Consider the following 18,861-nt stretch of genomic DNA (forward strand, 5'->3'; position numbering starts at 1 on the left):
CTGCTCCGCGCGGCCGAGCTTTGCCCGGCGCTTTCCCTCGGGGCACTCTGCGAGCGGTGTGTCGGGGCCGCGGAGGCAAAGGTGCACGCTCGGGGGCGCGGGTTAACTTGCGCACCTGGCACCTGCCACACGGCGAGACGCGGACCAACGAGCCGAGGGCCACCGCCGCCCCCTCTCCCCCGAGCGGCCCGAGGCTGAGCACGCTCCCGCGGGCCGGCAGCGCCGCGGAGAGAGTGGGTGGGCAGGCGAGGGAGGGGAAGGGAGAGGAAGGAGGGAGGGAGGGAGAGGGCGAGGCGCGTCCCCGCGGCGGGGGCGCGCTCTCGCGCGGGCTGCCGGGATCGCTCGCCGCCGCTGTGGTAATGTCCGCCATGTTGGCCATGGCGCAGGGAGCGGATCGGGCGGGCGAGCGGCGGATCTAGTGTGTGGAAGCGGCCGCGGGCGGCGGGGGTCTGTTTTCGGGCGGGGTGGGCGCCCATGCTGTGGCCGGGGGCAGTGAGGAGGAGGAGGAGGAGCGGGCCGGCCGCGCTGCACTGAGGAAGGAGGTGGAGGAGGCGGCGGGAGTCCTCCCCCCCTCCCCGCCCGCCCCGCCGCCGCCGCCCGGGCTGTTCCTGTAAGGCGGGGAGACAATGAGTAAACTCTCCTTCCGAGCGCGGGCGCTGGACGCCGCCAAACCGCTGCCTATCTACCGCGGCAAGGACATGCCTGATCTCAACGACTGCGTCTCCATCAACCGGGCCGTGCCCCAGATGCCCACCGGGATGGAGAAGGAGGAGGAATCGGTAGGGACTCGAGTGTTTATTACCCCCCCTTCCCTCCTCCCCCCTCCCCTTTGTCAGTCGGGCCTCGCCATTCACAGAGCGCTTTACGCTCGCTGGAGGGCGCCGCTGCCGCTCCAACGCATGGGACCCTACGCCGGCGGAGTAGCGTAAACCCTCTCGGCCGGCGCAGCGCCCGCCCGCGGCCGCCATGTTGTTGCGTCCCAGTGTTGTGATTAGCTCGCAGCGCCGCTTACGCTGCCGTAAGGGGGCCTTGCCGTAATCGGCGGCCGGGAATGGCGCAGGGGATGTTCTGGCCGCACTTGGCGTACGGCCTCTGTTTACCTTCCACTCCGAACCTTCCTCCGGCACGGGGTTAATTAATGGGCGAGGGATCTTTTGGCTAGGAAAGGTTTTCTCTTCCCACTTTCAAATTTAGTTTTGCATTGGGTTCTCGTTGAAATTACTTGTGGAAAGTAAAGCGCGTTCATAACAAACACCTTCCTCCTAGCAAGGTAATCCCGGCTCCCCGGCCGGCGGTGGTGCAGCGGGATGAGGCGGTGCAGCAGGATGAGGCGGTGCAGCACTGCGGCGGGGGAGGGCGGGAGCCGCGACTACCCAGCGGGGTGTAGCGGTAGAGAGCCGTTGACCGGCCAGCTCCGCGGCGGCGAGAGGGACGGCGCTGCCCACCTAGCCGGGACGGCACCGGTTCGGCACACAGCGTTAGAAAGCAAGCAGGGATGTTCACCTGCGAGCCGCTGGCGCTGCCCTGTCCCCGCGCCGCGTCCCCGGGAATTGTCATCATAGAGGGTGGTCTTTTGGAAGTTGAGGATTTAATGCATCCAAATTGACGGTTGCATTTTTGATAACACACGGTTTCTGCAAAGATTCTGCTTTTCTCCCTGATGGAATTTGGCATACTGTTGAATTTTGTCTGGCTTGACTGTGTTTATGACTCTGGAGTGGTGTTAACTTGCGTGCGAAGTTCATAGTAACTGCACCCTCAAGGATTTCTTCAATGAACCTGCGGTCCCGCCTTATTGTCAACCCTGGGTGTGCGTGGATTGGTTCTCTTGCTTCTGTGACTGTCAGAAGAAGGCTCGAGGTTTCTGTGATTGGTTTTCTCTTTTGACTATTAATATTGCAGGAAATGCTTTTATGCCTTTGATTGGCTGCTCCAGTTCTGACCTCATTATATTACCCTGTTATTACTACTTTCTGCTGTGATTTAATCACATTTTTCTTTGGTCTTTGATTACTTGGAAGTCTTACACTTTCAGGAGAAAATGAATATGGCAACGGTATCGGGATGAACATTAAGTATTCAGCTTTCCAAAAAATAAGATGAAAACCCAACATTTGCTGTAGATTTAGATCTAAGTCATATGAGAATATTCTTTTTGTTTTAAAAATGAAGTTTATTTCTAGCAGCTCAATTTTCCATGGGAACGATAATTAAAATAAAGTTATAGTATGTACAAGAATTGAATTGGACTTTAAAAAACACAACTTTGTATTCCACAAAGTTAAATTTTTGTTAATATTATTGTATGGGATTTGACCCAAGAGGAGAAGTAGCTTATGAATCTTCAAGTATCAGTAGTGATGTAATTACTTGGATCCAGTTATTTGGGTTTGAGAAGAACTAAAATCAAGAAGCTTGTTCTAGAATGAACAATTAACCCGAAAGATAAGTTACTTTTTGTGAACTGAGCAGCAATATACTTACAGCTTTTGGTCCTTAGTTTGCCACATGTGTCTTGGTATTTTACCTGAATTTAGGAAGAAAACTTGCAGTTTAGTTATTTTTTTAATGATGTATTAAAAACAAATAATTAAACCCTTTCACTGTTAACTTTTTCAGTAACAGTTGTGATTTTCAATCTGGAGATTGGAAATCAGATTATATTGGATTATTTTCAGTAGCCTGCTTCAGTTGCCCACTTCCAGGGAAGAAGAAATCCAATTTATGATGGAACTAGAGTTGAAACCCAGGACTTCTGACTCTTTGGTCCTTTCTGCCTCTTTGATGTTACAAGTGGTGGTACTTAAAATCAAAACAAAACTGAACAAACCCTGACAGTTAAGATTTATAACTATCTTTTGCTTCCCAGAATGTACAGTTGGGGTGTTCGTTTTTTCTTTCCTCTTTTTTAAATTAACGTGTAAGAAGACTTGTGCTTACATGAGTGACAGTCGATTCAGTTCTTCTGGTCCTGTTTACAGGACTTCTGTTATTAAGCAGAATTATTTGTTCATTTAAAAAAAATGTTCTGCCTTCGGCACCTGGGTGGCTCAGTCAGTTAAGCTTCCGCTTGATTTTGGCTCAGGTCATGATCTCATGGTTTGTGGGATCAAGCCCTAAGTCGGGCTCTGCTCTGACAGTTTCTCTGTCTCCCTCTCTCTCTCCCTCTCTCTCTGCCGTTTTCTCGCTCATGTGCACTCCCTCTCGAAATAAAATTAAAAAACTGTTCTGCCTTGAAAAGCAGTTCTAAGCAGCAGTAAAATATAAATTTCATAAATGTTTTGTGTTTCATTTGAGTTGTTTTTTTTTTTTTTTTAATGTATGTTTATTTTGAGAGAGAGAGGGCATTCATGCAAGCAGGGGAGGCAGAGAGAGAGGGAGACAGAATCTCAAGCAGGCTTATACTCACAACCATGAGATCATGACCTGAGCTGAAATCAGGAGTCAGACCCTTAACCGACTGAGCCACCCAGGTGCCCCTGAGTTGATTTCAATTCAACTTCCATTACCAACATGTTCTAGTTACTTTTGTAAGTATTTTTTAAATTATATAGACTTGTAAAAAAAAAAATAACAACCTTGGCTTGTGGATTTATAATTGTTGCTTTGCATTTCTAACTATTCACAATATGACTCCTTTCCTGCTTGGTTGACAGAATCTTTTGACTTCACTTGAACCACCTTCATGAATCTTAACCTCCATTCTCACTCCGCCCCCACCCCGCCCCGGTAAAATTAAAAACTGTGTCTATTGGATTATTATTAGACTTTGTTTATATAGTCATTGACTCAGTTTTGAGTTATATTTTGATAATACTTAGATGAGATAATCTAGGCATTCTTTGACATTGGTACCACTCTCATCATTCTCTTAGCTCTTTCTTTTCTTTTGGACATGTAGGCATCTTCTTTTGTTCCCTTTCCTCATTTTCCTTGTCTTTTGCCTAAGGTCTGCCAGTAGGCATCCTCCTAAACTTGGTCTCTATAGTGCTCTACATGACACTTGATTTAGGTCAAATACTGTTAACTTGCGTTTATTTAGAATCTAAACCAGAATGATCAGGTGATCATCACAACACCCCTTGAGTGTTGTATAGAGATAGTTGATGTTTTTTGATAATACAGTACTTAACCATTTTTCGACTACTACTTGTGTCCCAGATACTATGTTAATAACTTTACATACGATTAGTTCATTTAATCCTTTTTAAAATTAACTTTTTTGAGTTATTTATATGCAATAAAATGTGCTCATTTAAAGCATAGTTTATGAGTTTTGACAAACATGTACACACAAGGAAATGCCACCACAATCAAGATAAAGCAACATTTCAAACACCCAAAAAATTCCCTTGTGCTCCTTTGCAAGTCATTGCATCTACACCAGTAGTTCTAAGCCATTACGCATTTGTTTTCTTTCCCTATAGATTTTAGTATTGTTTTTTCTAGAATTACCTTTAAATGGATTTCACATACTCTTTTGTGTCAGGCTTCTTTTGCTCAGCATGATGCATTAACGATTCATCCTTGTTACGTGTATCAGTCCATTCCTTTTTATTACTGAACAGTATTCTAGTGAATTGTTGTAATATATTCATCCATCCATCTGGATATTTGAATTGCTTCCTGTTTTTGGTTTTCATTGAATCTTTGTAACAACAGCCTATGTAGTATTATTGTTTCTGTTTTATGGATGAAAAAACTGTGGGTCTCACTGTTAGTAACTGGCAGGGCTATAATTCATGCCCTTGGTTTTAATATCACAAAACCCATTCTTATAACCACTGTGATTCATGTTGACTTCTTACAGAATCCCAAATTAGCTTCTGAACTGTTAAGTTCATTACAGGTTTTGTAAACATTGTTTTACTTTTTGTAATTGGGGAACTTTGAAAGATGACATTGATTTGATTGGAATATTAAATTACTAACTAGGGGCGCCTGGGTGACTCAGTTGGTTGAGTGTCCAACTTCAGCTCAGGTCATGATCTTGCAGTTCAAGAGTTTGAGCCCTGCATCGGGCTCTGTGCTGACAGCTCAGAGCCTGGAGCCTGCTTCGGATTCTGCACGTGTCTCTCTCTGCCCATCCCCGGCGTGTGTGTGTGTGTGTGTGTGTGTGTGTGTGTGTGTGTGTGTCTCAAGTAAATAAACATTAAAAACAATAAATTATTAAAACAAATAAGTAAGTAAATTGCTAACTGTAGTTTTTCATCACTTAATTGTGTATGATTTTTGTTTTTGGCTTTTCAGATTTTCTGTTTCTTTTTCCTTTTTTCTTAGAAGTTTATTTACTTTGCTTCTCTGTAGTGGTACCATTATGTTTATCTGAATGTTTACGTTACCATAAGCATGTAAGAAATTTGTGGGAAACTATTATTTTTTATTGTTTAGATTTTATTTTAATAGAATATCATCTATGTAAGGACAAGGATCTTTGCATATTTTGTTCATTAATGTATTCCGAGTATCTGAAACTGTGCCTGGAACATAATATATGTTTGCTAAATGTTGGTTAAGTGTTGAATGAGCCTCTTTTTTTTTTTTCTTTCTATACTAAGATCTATGTTTTTATGAAACACTGTGTGTGCGTGCATGCGTGTGTGTGTAATTCATTAGCAGATTTTGGGAAATTATTCATGGAATTCTTTTTGGTTTCTTACTTTGATACAACATGTACCTAAATACTAAATGTATATATTTTTTCCCTCTTGAGTCAGAGGCCCCTTTAAATACACAATTTTGAACACATAGGTATGGCTGCAATATTTTTATTTTGTGTTAATTACCCTTCTCATAGGTGTATATAGATTTGTATAAGATACCTTTTTGTATTAGAGTGAACCAAAATTTCTATGAAGCATGTGATTCTGCTTATTTTCAATTTTTAAAAATGTTTTATTTATTTTTGAGAGAGAGACCGAGTATGAGCAGGGGAAGGGCAGAAAGAGGGAGACACAGAATCTGAAGACAGCTCCAGGCTCTGAGCTGTCAGCACAGAGCCTGACGTGGGGCTCGAACTCTTGAACTGCGAGATCATGACCTGAGCTGAAGTCAGATGCTTAACTGGCTGAACCACCCAGGTGTCCAATTCTGCTTATTTTTTTTTAATTTTTTTTAATGTTTATTTATTTTTGAGACAGAGAGAGACAGAGCATGAACAGGGGAGGGGCAGAGAGAGAGGGAGACACAGAATCCGAAACAGGCTCCAGGCTCCGAGCTGCCAGCACAGAGCCCGACGCGGGGCTCGAACTCACAGACTGTGAGATCACGACCTGAGCCGAAGTCGGACACTTAACCGACCAAGCCACCCAGGCGCCCCTAATTCTGCTTATTTTTAAAGAAAAAGATCATGACTGATTTGAATTGCCATTTCTCCTTTTATGCTTTAGTTGCCTAATTTTGATATCCTCTTAATATTTTAAGCAACAGTGAGAGTAGGAATATATTCAGTGTTTCTTACATTTCAGAGGTTTTTTTGGCACTAATACATTTCATGTTTCATTATAGAGGAGTTCTAGAGAGGGTATAAAATAAAATTTTGTAAATTGATATTGTAAAAACACTGAGCATTTATTCTTTGAACAAAAGCATATACTAGCCAGTTATCATCTGAGTGCCCGGTGTTATCTAAATATGACATCAGGAAACTTTTGAAGGGGTAACCATGGATAAGAGTATTTGTAAGGCTGTGTGCTGGAGTGTTGCTAGGATTAAAATTAAAAGAAGAATATGATACAGAACTTGACTTCGGGAAATGTAAATGAGTCATTGAGGTCAAAAACATATCTGGAAAGTTAGCAGACACTACCAGGTTAAGTTGACCTGACAAAGAGCATTAGAAATAGTTAAATTGTAGTATAGTTAAGAATTAGAGAAAACTGTTACTAGAATGTATAGAGGGATTGGAGAGAGATTTAACAAGTTGGGCTTTCAGGTTTGATTGTATGGTGTGTGTTGAAGCGAATACTTGAATCCAGGAATGTTTATTTTTTTATTAAAAATTTTTTTAAATGTTTTTATTTATTTTTGAGGGGGAGAGAAACAGATTGCAAACTGGGGAGGGGCAGAGAGGGAGGGAGACACAGAATCTGAGGCAGGCTTCAGGCTCCGAGCTGTCAGCACAGAGCCTGACGTGGGCTTGAACTCGTGAACCACAAGTTCATGACTTGAGTGGAAGTTGGACGCTTAACCGAATGAGCCACCCGGGCACCCGGAATCCAGGAATGTTTACAGCAATTTCTGTGGATGTTAAGTAGAGTACAGGCAGTTTCTTCCATTTTGCATGTATTTTATCTGCCCTTTTCAATCCATCATCCCCTGCTGATAGAGATTTCAGGAGGGTAGTACTGCATCATTTCTGAGCACGCCATTCTCTTAGCTCTTTCTCTTTGGTTTTTTTGGACTTACAGATGGCTTTTACTTCTTCTCCTTACTTTGTTCTGTGCTATATCTTCAACACTAGAAACTGTTTGTAACAAAGAAGGCACTTACTAAATATTTGGTGAATTAATGAATAGAAGTTGAGGTGGAGATAAGGCTGCAAAAGGGGTACAATTATACCAGATGACAGATAGTTTCAAATGTTAGCCCAGGGGTTTGTAGAATGGTGTAGAAAAAAGAGCACTGACTTGCAAGTGTGAAGTCTCTTTCTAGTTTTGTTTCTGTTCTTTAGTGGCCAAATGATTTGGGAAAGTTGCCTACCTTCTCTGAGTCTCCGGTCATTCATCACTACCATCACAGCTACCATTTATTGTGCGTTAGTGAGTGTGTTGAGTACATGCCAGGCACTTTGTTAAACTCAGTAGGTGGTTTACGACTCATTATAACAATAGGATGTATAGTAGGTGCTATTATGTCTTTTTCTAGAAGACGAAGCAGGCTTTGGAGATTAAGTATCTTGCTGAAGTTCACTCCTACTTGGACTAGAACATAGTAAAGCCAGTATTTGAACTCAAATCCTGTGAGTGATTGAATCTAGAGCTCTGACCTTTACCACTGTATTGCTTCCATCTGTAAAATGAGTGGGTTGAGAACTAGATGATACCTAAGTTTATTACATTTTCATTGTTCTATACTACCATGGAAGAGTCATTAAAAATTTTTGCCTCGGGGAATGATATGAAAGAAGCTTTAAGGTGAATGCCTTTTGTAAACACATTTCTTTCTTTTTTTTTTTTTTTAATTTTTTTATTTAATTTTTTTTTTTGGTAAACACATTTCTTTAACACAGACTTTTAAGGAATGATTTATCTGTGGGGTAAGTTTAGATTTCATCAGTATCAGGTCTCTAAAAACGAGGCCTAAAAAAGTTTAACAGGTAGGATCATTAGGTTGATTTCAAGTAACAGAAACCAAATCTGGTTTCTTTAAGGTTCCTAGGTGTTGCCTTGAAGACCCCAAAGAAGGCTTGAACGGTCAAGGCTTGAGAATGCCAGGAACTAGGGCAGCTATGGGCTTTTTAGCAGCAAGTGACATTAATATCACTAAACTCTAACAATTCCTAGTCATTTGAGAGGTAGTAGTATAGTGTTGTGGTGAAGTGCATATCTTCTTCTTTGAGCCAGACTGAATGGTTTTGAGTTCATCTATAAAATCTCATGGGTTGTTGAGAGCATGAATTGTGTGCTTGGGACAGTTTGTGGCATTCAGTAAGCAGTCAATAAATATTAGCTGTTATCATCATTGTTATGTTTCTTTTGTTTCAGAATCGCAGATCCTGGTCATTACTGGTTTGGCTTGAATCAGGTGTCTGTGTACCTATAAGTCTGACAGTCTGACAGGGGAGGTTAGTACATAAGTGCTGTTAAGAGCTACTTTCCTGAGAATGAGGCTTTAGTCAGGAGCTGCCCTTTAGACATTTACTGCTGGTGTGTATATAACATTATGACCAAAAGTTATGAAGTTAAATTGTTTATTAAATTGTTTTAATCCATAGTTTGATCCAAGGTGAATTTGGATACTTAGGGTATTTTTATAGACCTTAAGTTTGTAAGGTGTTTTAATGGGATAACGATATTTTACGTATTTCACAATATAATGGTAGGATGTGTATTGCCTTTTTTAAATGAAATTTAAATTAAGGACTATAAAAGAAGTCTCCAGAATCTTTTTAAAGAAAGCATACCCTTCATACTAATTTTCCAAATAGTAAGGGATGCATTTTGTGTGACCTCAAAGAAGTTATTTAACTTTCCTGGCCCTGAGTTTCCTCATTTGTGAAGTAGAATTGGATTGAATGACCGTTAAAGTACCTTTGGGTCTAAAAATTACTTGCTTCTGTGAATCCACATATCTATCTACTAGGTATATTGTCCAGAATGTTAATTAGATGAAAAGAACTAACAAACGAAAGACTAAATATTAGGAAGATACTGTAGTTAAGCTTTATTTAAAGAGTTAATTATTGTAATCCTGTTAATTTGGTTTAGAGTCCTTTTTTTGTGAGGTTCAGTTATATTTATCCACTATTTAATACTGATTTTTCCTAGAGATCAAAAGAGAAGTCCCCTCTGTATGTTTTGGATATGATCAGTTCCCTTTTCATGGAATTTTCTTTTACTGTCTCTTACTGTAAATGTAAATGTCCTGAATTTTGGTATACTTTTAGCCCAGACAATTTGAGTTTTAAAATAAATTTTTTAGTATCTCCCGCTTCTCACTTGAGGGATGTATGTGTATGTATGGATATGGATATATGCATGAGAGAGTGATAGATACTTGTTTTCCCATTTAGACCAAATGCCTTAAGGAAGGTGTAAAGTCTTTGTTTTACTCAGCAGAGGCTGGATTACCTATGCAGGTTCTTACGTGGTAGAAAGTTTGTGATACAGGCATTGACCATAATACTGGCCACTGGGATTGGATTTGATTGTATTATTAAACGTACAGCTCTGCATCTTCATTTCAAGTACAGTTGAGGTAGAAAAACCAGTAATGGATGTGTAGGTGACAGCTGGTAGGAATAAGCCATGAATGAGACCAATGTAGATAGCAGTAGGTCCATCATGATTATTTGATTTTATCTTAAAACTGATCCTTGCTGATATTTTGACTTGTTTACACTTGCATGAAATAGAACTTTGGGTTTGCCTAGTCTGTCATCCACCACTGTTTTTTTGTGGGATCAGTAGTGGAGGAAGATGACAGCCACTTCCAGATTCTTCTTAGCACCATTTCCTTACATTTGTTTTTAGGTTTCTTTTTTCTTGCCAGCTAATATCACCGTGCAGTCAGAAGAATGCAGAGTGAAAAGAGTCAGCCTCTCTGCTAGTTCTCTACTCATATCTTTACTTCCAGCTTTCTCACTTCCCTTTTTTGGGAGGAATGTGGGCAAAGGATAGGAGGTTGTTGGTTGGGGAGTTGACAAGCAGCCCTTATTTGTACTGTTAATTTGATGAAATTGGTACTTCAGAATTGTGCCTTAGGTTCCAGGCCTGGCCTCTGTCACTTTCTCTTTGGGCAAGATAAATTACTTCATCTCATTAAGCCACTTTGCTTCATCTGTTTAATGAGAAGTATCTTGAAAGGTAATCTTAAAGATTATCTTTTTGTGGACTTAAGTCAGTGCCTTATACAGGCAACTGCTTTTTTTTTTTATTATTAATAACAGTCTTCAGTTATATAGGCTAATAAATGTGAAGGAATATGGAAGAGTAAAATATACAGAGTATCTCCATACATTATTCTGTGGAATAGTTTCACATTTTTTTCTCCAGTCAATTAAATATATTTTTATAGTTGTCAAACATCAGCAGATTGATACGTATATTTTCCTCCTTCCATCTCTTCCTGGCAGAGCATTTTAACAATCAAAATGATTTAAAAAATTAAAGACTTTAAAAATTAGCAAAGAAACTAAATTTTCAGCTAATCCTCAGAGTAATATTTGACTCCTGAATAATTGATACTGTATTTGTTTTTAAAAGTGATTTCCTTTTTTCTTTCTTTTTCTTCTTCCTTTTTAAAAATTTTTTAAAATGTTTATTCATTTTTGAGAAAGAGAGAGAGAAAGGGGCGGGAAGGGTCAGAGAGAGAGGGAGATATAGAATCTGAAGCAGGCTCCATCCAGACTTTGAGTTGTCAGCACAGAGCCTGATGTGGGGCTCCAACTCCCGGACTGTGATCATGACCTGAGCCAAAGCTGGACACTTAACCAACAAAGCCACCCAGCACCCCCGCTTCTTTATTTTTTTGATTGTTAGTTGGTCATGGGGAAAATAAATTTTAGTGATGAAAATCTGTTCAGTGGGTGGTATACATTAGAGAATCAAATGACGAGAGACATTCTAATATACCAGTGAACTCTGGGATGAACACTTAAGTTTGGAGCTTTGGAAAGCATGGTACCAAAGAGGTAATCTTGCCATTTGATCCTTGAGATATTTCTCAACTGGCATGGTTTTGGCATTCAGTTTTTTGGGTGTATGGGACTGTCACAGGCATATCATGAAGTTTATTGATATCCTGCCTGCTAATTGCGATAACCCTGAAATGTTTTTTTCTCGATTTCCAAATGAGGGCTGTGGGATCTGATTTAAGAACCATTGTCCAAGGCTTCTTAACCTTTTGTGACTTGAGACTTTGACAGCTTGATAAAATTCCTGCTTTTCCCATCCCCTGCTGCAACCCCCAGTTTGTCCTCTGTATTTAAGAGTTTGTTTTTTTGGTTCGTCTCTTATTTTTTTTTCTTTGTTCATTTGTTTTGTTTCTTAAATTCCACATATGAGTGAAATCATATAGTATTTGTCTTTGTCTGACTTACTTCACTTAACATTTTACTCTCTAAATCTATCCATGGTGTTGCAAAAATGGCAAGATCTTATTCTTTTTTATGGCCAACTAATATTCCATTATATGTGTGTGTGTGTGTGTGTGTGTGTGTGTGTGTGTGTGTGTGTACGTGTACACATATACACACACCCCACATTTTGTTTATTCTTTCATCTATTGATGGACACTCAGGTTGCTTCTACAGCTTGACTGTGGCTTATAAATAATGCTATAGTAAACATAGAGGTGCATGTATCTTTTTAGTAGTGGTTTTGTTTTCTTTGTTCCAGTTCTTTGTCCCAGTAGGGGAATTACTGAATCATATGGTAATTCTACTTTTAATTTTTTGAGGAATCTCCATACCGTTTCCAACAGTGGCTGCCCCAGTTTGTATTCCCACTAACAGAGCATATCGTTCCTTTTTTTCTCCCACATTCTCTCCAGCATTTGTTTTTCCTTGTCTTTTTTGATCATAGCCATTCTGACAGGTGTAAGGTGGTTTTGATTGTGATCTCATTTGTTTTGATTTTGTCTCATTGTGTTTTGATTGGCATTTCCCTGATGAATAGTGATGTTGAGCAGCTTTTCATGTGTTGGTTGGCCATTTGTAGGTCTTCTTTGGAAAAATGTCTATTGCAGCAAAAAGAATGTAATACCTGGGAGTAAATTTAACCATGTAGGTGAAAGACCTGTACTCTGGAAACTATAAAACAGTGATGAAGGAAATTGAGGAGGACACAAACAAATGGACAGATACTCCATGTTCATGTATCGGTAGAACCAATATTGTTGGTTCTACAAAGCAATGTACAGACTTAATGCAATCTCTATCAAAATACCAATAGCATTTTTCACAGAAATAGAACAAATAATATGAACATTTGTATGGAACCACAAAAGACTTTGAATAGCCAAAGCAGTCTTGAGAAAGATGAACAAGGGTAGAGGCATCACAATCCCAGGCTTCAAGATATACTAGAAAGCTGTAGTAATCAAAATGGTATTGCACTGGCTCAAAAAATACACACAGAGATCAATGGAATAGAATAGAGACCCTAGAAATAAACCTGTGCTTATATGGTCAATTAATCTATGACAAAGGAAGCAAGAATATACAGTGGGAAAACTGGATAGCTACGTGCCAAAGAATGAAACTGGAACACTTTCTTACACTGTACACAAAAACAAACTCAGGAGTGGATTAAGGACCTACACGTGAGACCTGAAACCGTGTAACTCCCAGAAGAAAACATAGGCAGTAATTTCTTTGACATGGGCCATAGAAACATTTTCCTAGATAGGTCTCCTGAGGCAAGGGAAACAAAAGCAAAAATAAACTATTGGGACTACACTAAAATAAAAAGCTTTTGTATAGCTCAGGAGACCATCAACAAAATGACAAGACTACCTACTGAATGGGAGAAGGTATTTGCAAATGATGTATCTGATAAGGGGCTAGTACCCAAAATATATAAAGAGCGTATACAACTCAATACCAAAAAGAATCAAGTAAAAAATGGGTAGAGAGCCTGAATCAGTATGGTTTTAAATGCATAAAATAGAATCACATAAGCCAATTATATTGAAAGTTATCAAAATAATATAAGTTTGTAATTTACATGCCTTAGTAATACATTAATGACAAGATTTAGAGTTGAATCTAATTATCTTAGTTTTAATGTTTGAGAGAGGGAGGGAGAGAGAGAGAGACTGAGCAACTGAGCACGAGTGTGGGAGGGGCAGAGAGAGAGAGGGAGACACAGAATTCGAAGCAGGCTCCAGGCTCCAAGCTGTCAGCAAAGAGCTGGATGCGGGGCTCGAACTCCCAAACCATGAGATCTTGACCTGGTCTGAAGTCAGACGCTTAACTGACTGAGCCACCCAGGCACCCCTAATTATCTTTTTAAGTAGTGATAAGTATAAACAATATTTAAGTAGTGATAAGTATTAACCCCTAATTATCTTTTTAAGTAGTGATAAGTATAAACAATATTTGGACAAGTGCAACCACTGTAATAGGACAATGAAACGATCTGTGATTTGTGTTGTATTGCTAGTCCTGAGTATTACTAGTACTGTTATTTTGCCTTTTGCCTACATTAGTAATTGAAGGAAATGTTAAATTTGATAGAAGTTAGTGGAATAAGAGAAATGATTGTTTTCTCACCCAAGTTTATGGCCCCTCAATTCTTTCTTTGGAAGTTTTGAAGGTCTTTGACCTGAGGTTTAGAATCCCTCAGAAGAATTTCTTTGGCCCAAATGGCGACCTTATTGCCATGTCATCCTTGTCCCAAATATATAGTTAGGCTAAAGATTTTATTTCTTATTACTATAAAGGAGATGTTACTGTAAACAGAATATGTTATTTTTGTGTTTAAGATATTTTCTACGTTTTTTAAGTTGGAAAATAATATACCCACGTGATGTAAAGATAAAAATTTATACCACAAAATGATATATATGAAAAGTAAATGTCCTTCCTCCCCACATCCCAGACACTCTACAGAGGCAGCTGTTGTTGGCATCATGCATGTGTATCCTAGAAAACTGCTAAACAAATGCTTATTTCTTGTATTCATTTTGTAAGTAATATGTGACCTTAGAGTTAGTTTCTTAATCTAGAGTCATTCATTAAGTCAGGTAATTTTTATTTTAAATTTAAAAATCTCTGAGGAATTGAGAATTGGCAAATTGTAGCTTTCTAATTGGATTGTTTGGAGTTTAGACATAAAACCTTAATCTTTTATTCCCATGTTGCAGTTTGGCTATCTGTAAGCCTTGCATTGTGCATAGGACTTTTGTTTATTTTTCTATATATAAAATAAGTATTTTAAAGTCCGATTAACTATTAAATGTCTTGTCGGTGAATTTTTTTTTTTTTACCAATTATTTATGGCCTTAAGTAGCAGTTTAGGTCAGAAGAGCAATAATAGGCTCCCCTTTTGAAGAAAGTCATCTTATTACGGGTTATCATATTGGTAAGCTGGATCTTTCACACAGACTGCACTCTTTCAAACTTTTCATTGCAGTTGTTTGTGTTCATTCATTAAGTAGCTCCATGAATGCATGGACTGTGTCTGTATTACCTTTGTATCCGTCATCTGGTGCAGTGAATGATGTATGGTAGCTGCTTACTAAATAGTTGCTGATGGAACGAGCAACGCCTGTTATGTACTTTAGGTTACAGAAAGGAATAGAGGTGGTACCTGTCTTCAAGCAGTTTGTAGTCCCAAAGAAAAGAGTTGTACATGGATGACTGCATATAAGGTTTAATGTGTTATGTAAAAAGTAAAAATTATATTGTGGAAATTTTTGTCACAAGGACGTGATTTGAACAAGAGTATGTCTGAGTTCATGTAATAGCTAGTAGAAGATACCAAATTGGGGTGTCTGGGTGGCTCAGTCGGGTAAACATCTAACTCTTGGTTTCAGCTCAGGTCATGATCTCACTGTTGGTGGGGTTGAGCCCTGCACTGGGCTCTGTACTGTCAGCAGAGATTCTCTGCTGTCTCTCTGGGATTCTCTCTGTCTCTCAAATAATAAACTTAAAAAAAATACTACTGAATTATTTTTTACAAATGAGTTTTGAAGTTATTTTGTATGCCACGATGTCATGAGTTTTTTGTTTATGTTTTTTTTCCTGGTACATTTCATTGCTTTTCATAGTGGAAAGTGTGTGATGTCCTGGAGAGTTGTTAGAGGGTTGAAAGAATTTTTGTGGTCTAGTATAGAGTCACCTTTTAGGATAGGCAAACTTGTGTTAAGAGCATTTCCTGTTGTTTTTGTTTTGGTTTTTGTTTTTGTTTTGGTTTTAAGAGCAGTTCCTGTGTAAAGAGCTGTGGGAAGAGAAACTTTGTGATATGAAGGATGATCTGAAGAACTAGTGCTGCCTTATTTATTGTACAAGTAATGTGGAGATTTTATTTATTTTGCTTTAAAACACAGAGGACACTTTCCATGGAGAAAGGACTTAGAAGATTTTCTGTACATTATAGGTGCTTCAGACAGCAGTAGTTCCCCTTCAACTTTATCTGAAATACCAGCTCAGCCATCTTACATTCATCAGGGCTTTCAAAATACCTCCAAAAGAAATAAAGAAGGTTTAGGTCAGTGATTCTCAAACTTTGTCATGCATCAGAATCACTTGGAGGGCTTGTTAAAACACTGATTGCTGAGCTTCATTCTGACATTGTAGTTTTTAGTGGATCTGGAATGGGACCTAGGAATTCGTACTTTTTAACAGGTTCCTGATGCTGCCTGTCCAGTGACCCCACTCTGAAAACTACCACTGTAGGAGGAAGAATAGCAGTTCCATCTTGACCACATAGCAGAACAATCTGGGGTGCTTTTGTAAAGTACATGTGTTTACCTTAGACTTCCCAGCCAAATCACAGTTTATGGGTGATTCTGATTCTAGGTCGAAAAAACGGTTAGTTATGTATGCCCATGTCCCCTGCATGTCTGCCTTGCATTTTACCATTCCAGTAAGGAGTATTTCTCTTATTCATTGGCTTTTGAACTCTTTTGATTGACTCACTGTGTGTGTGTGTGTGTGTGTGTGTGTGTGTGTGTGTGTGTAGCTGCAATAAAACTGAAATAAAGTGTGTCTTGACATGCACACACACTACACACACAAATATACTGTTGGGTGTTTGTTTATGTAGTAGTTATGTTCTGTCAAGTTGCCACAAACAATGGATTAATGAATACTGAACCATTGCTTCTAAAGGAAATACAGGGCTGGTTCACAGGAACCTCTCTGCTCACAACATTTTCATCAAACAAATCAATACAAATTCTTGTTTTATGCATGTTTGTGTTTTGAAGATACTTTATTTAACATATACTATTGATTCTTGGCATTGAACTCACAGCCAGCAGCACTGTAAGTCATGCCTGAATGAAACTTGTCTAACACAGTTTCTCTGTAAGTTACATCACAGCCGTCTTGTGCTTAAGAACATTATAGCACTTCACTACTGCATTTGGGGAGTCCATAAACAATGAAATCATCAAAAAACTATAAAAATGCAAAAAAGTGGCACTAAATAGAATGTTAGAAATACACTTATTTATAGTATAAGAGCTGAAAGAAGAGTGTCACCTCCTTTGACCTCAGCTGGGAACATATGATTGGGATGATTTGAAAGCCGCTTTGCACATTCTTTGAATGACTGTGAAAGTACTGCACATATTGATTTTGGGGATCACACATTTGTGTGAGGTGAATTTGCAAACACAGAATTTGTGAGTATTGAGGATTGGCTATACATATAGCCAATAGAAATAGCTATTTCTGTTTTGTTAAATGAGCTAGTTACTGATTTTATGATTGACTAGAGATTCAACCCATAGTTTGAAAAACACTGTTCTGATACAGCAACACATGTTACATATAACTTACTAGTTACGCAGTGTTAAGTAGTTAAGTGATATTAAGCTATATATATATATGTATATATATATATATATATGCGTGTTTGTGTGTTTCCTTCATTTAGAGTATATAAGGTTTAATCTTGATAATGGGGAGCTGTGGTTTTGGAGGGTGCATCATCAGGTTTGTATTTGTAAAAGATCATTGTTGATGGATGGGTTGTGGAGGGCAGCACATGGCTAGCAGTGATAGTGGTGGTGGCAGAGGTGGCAGAACAGAGACTAAGCGAGTTATAAGGCCAAAGCACTGGAAATGTGATTTCTAGCTATGTATTTTCAGCAGATTTGTGACAGAGTAAAGACAATTGGAATGCTTTGTGGATTAAGGGATTTCAATTAAGTCTTAATTTTATATCAGGGATTCTTAATTGAAATTTCTGGTACCTAGATAGACTTAATGGGGTCTGTGAACTTACTGATTTTTAAAAATTATTTTATTTTAGAACAAAAGTGGGGGAGAGGGGCAGAGAGGGAGAATGAGAATCCCAAGCAGGCTTCCTATGCAGGGCTCAATCCCATGACTCCAGGATCATGACCTGAGCTGAAATCAAGAGTCGGATGTTCGACTGAGCCACCCAGGCACCCCTTACTGATTTTTTTTTTTTAAATCACAGTTTTATGTAGGTCTCCTGATTACTCCTCTCATCATCAGGTTATTAATGAAGAAAATGACCTAGAGGAGGTTAAGAATTACAGTTTAGTAGATAGTATAGATTGCTTTTTTCATTGTTAATCCTTATTGTATATGAATCACAAAGTTCTAAATTTTCTGAGAATTCTAAGGAGGTATTTAAAAAGCTTTAGACTGGGGCACCTGGGTGGCTCAGTCAGTTAAGCGGCTGACTTCCGCTCAGGTGATGATCTCATGGTTCATGAGTTCTAGCCCCACATCTCTCCTGCTCTGTGCTGACAGCTCAGAGCCTGGAGCCTGCTTCGGTTTCTGTGTCTCTCTACCCCTCCCCTGCTCGCTCGCTCTCTCTCTCTCTCTCTCTCTCTCTCTCTCTCAAAAATAAACATTAAAAAATTTAAAAAGCTTTAGACTGAGTTTGTGTTATTATGAAATGCAGAATTTTTACGTGGAGCACGTTACTGAAGAAAGTAAATGTACTGAATGTAAAGAAGATTCTTTGAATCGTACTTTACAAAAGTAAAATTTAGATAATTGTTTGCCTGTATTGTAGTGAATTTGTGTTTAGAAACAGTGGTGTAATTAAAATTTGCCTAATATGGTTTTTGTTTTTAGGGCATGATACAGCACAGGAAGATACTCATTCTATAGAGTGGTAATGCAGTACACATGATCATTGGAAACGTGCTCAGCCACCTGAGCATGTCTGAAGTAGCTAATGTCTCTGTAAATTGGAAAAGCAAACCCCCAAAACATCCAGCTTGTTTTATCTGTTTTTGAAAATACCCACCTCTCCTTTGTAGCAGCATCATACATATATGCTTATATGTAAAACATTCAGAATATACCCATAAGTATAAAGAAGAAAATACAGATCCCTTGCAATCCTACCATTCTGAGATATCCACATTTTTGACCTTTGTGGATGTACTTCCTTCCTTGCTTTTTTTTCCCTCTGTATTTATAGGTATATAAGTATAGGGTGTGTGTGTGTGTGTGTGTGTGTGTGTGTGTGTGTGTGTGTGTGT

At 39.1% G+C, this 18,861-nt stretch overlaps 1 protein-coding gene across 3 annotated transcripts in view; it reads left to right on the forward strand.

The window, feature by feature from the left end:
• The first annotated feature begins 340 nt into the window (after positions 1–340).
• Positions 341–18,861, forward strand: part of EPC2 (enhancer of polycomb 2) — a 121,296-nt gene continuing 102,775 nt past the window's right edge. The window contains exon 1 of one of the 3 annotated variants that reach the window (XM_040475006.1): positions 341–779. In XM_040475006.1, coding sequence (XP_040330940.1) covers positions 627–779 — 153 coding nt within the window. In that variant the 5' untranslated portion in view covers positions 341–626. The remainder of the gene's footprint in view (positions 780–18,861) is intronic. The other 2 variants (XM_040475005.1, XM_040475007.1) reach the window with 2 other exon arrangements.

The sequence above is a fragment of the Herpailurus yagouaroundi genome, unplaced genomic scaffold (genome assembly GCF_014898765.1).
Source record: "Herpailurus yagouaroundi ecotype Mexico unplaced genomic scaffold, PumYag 140, whole genome shotgun sequence".
In the NCBI taxonomy this organism is placed as follows: Eukaryota; Metazoa; Chordata; class Mammalia; order Carnivora; family Felidae; genus Herpailurus; species Herpailurus yagouaroundi.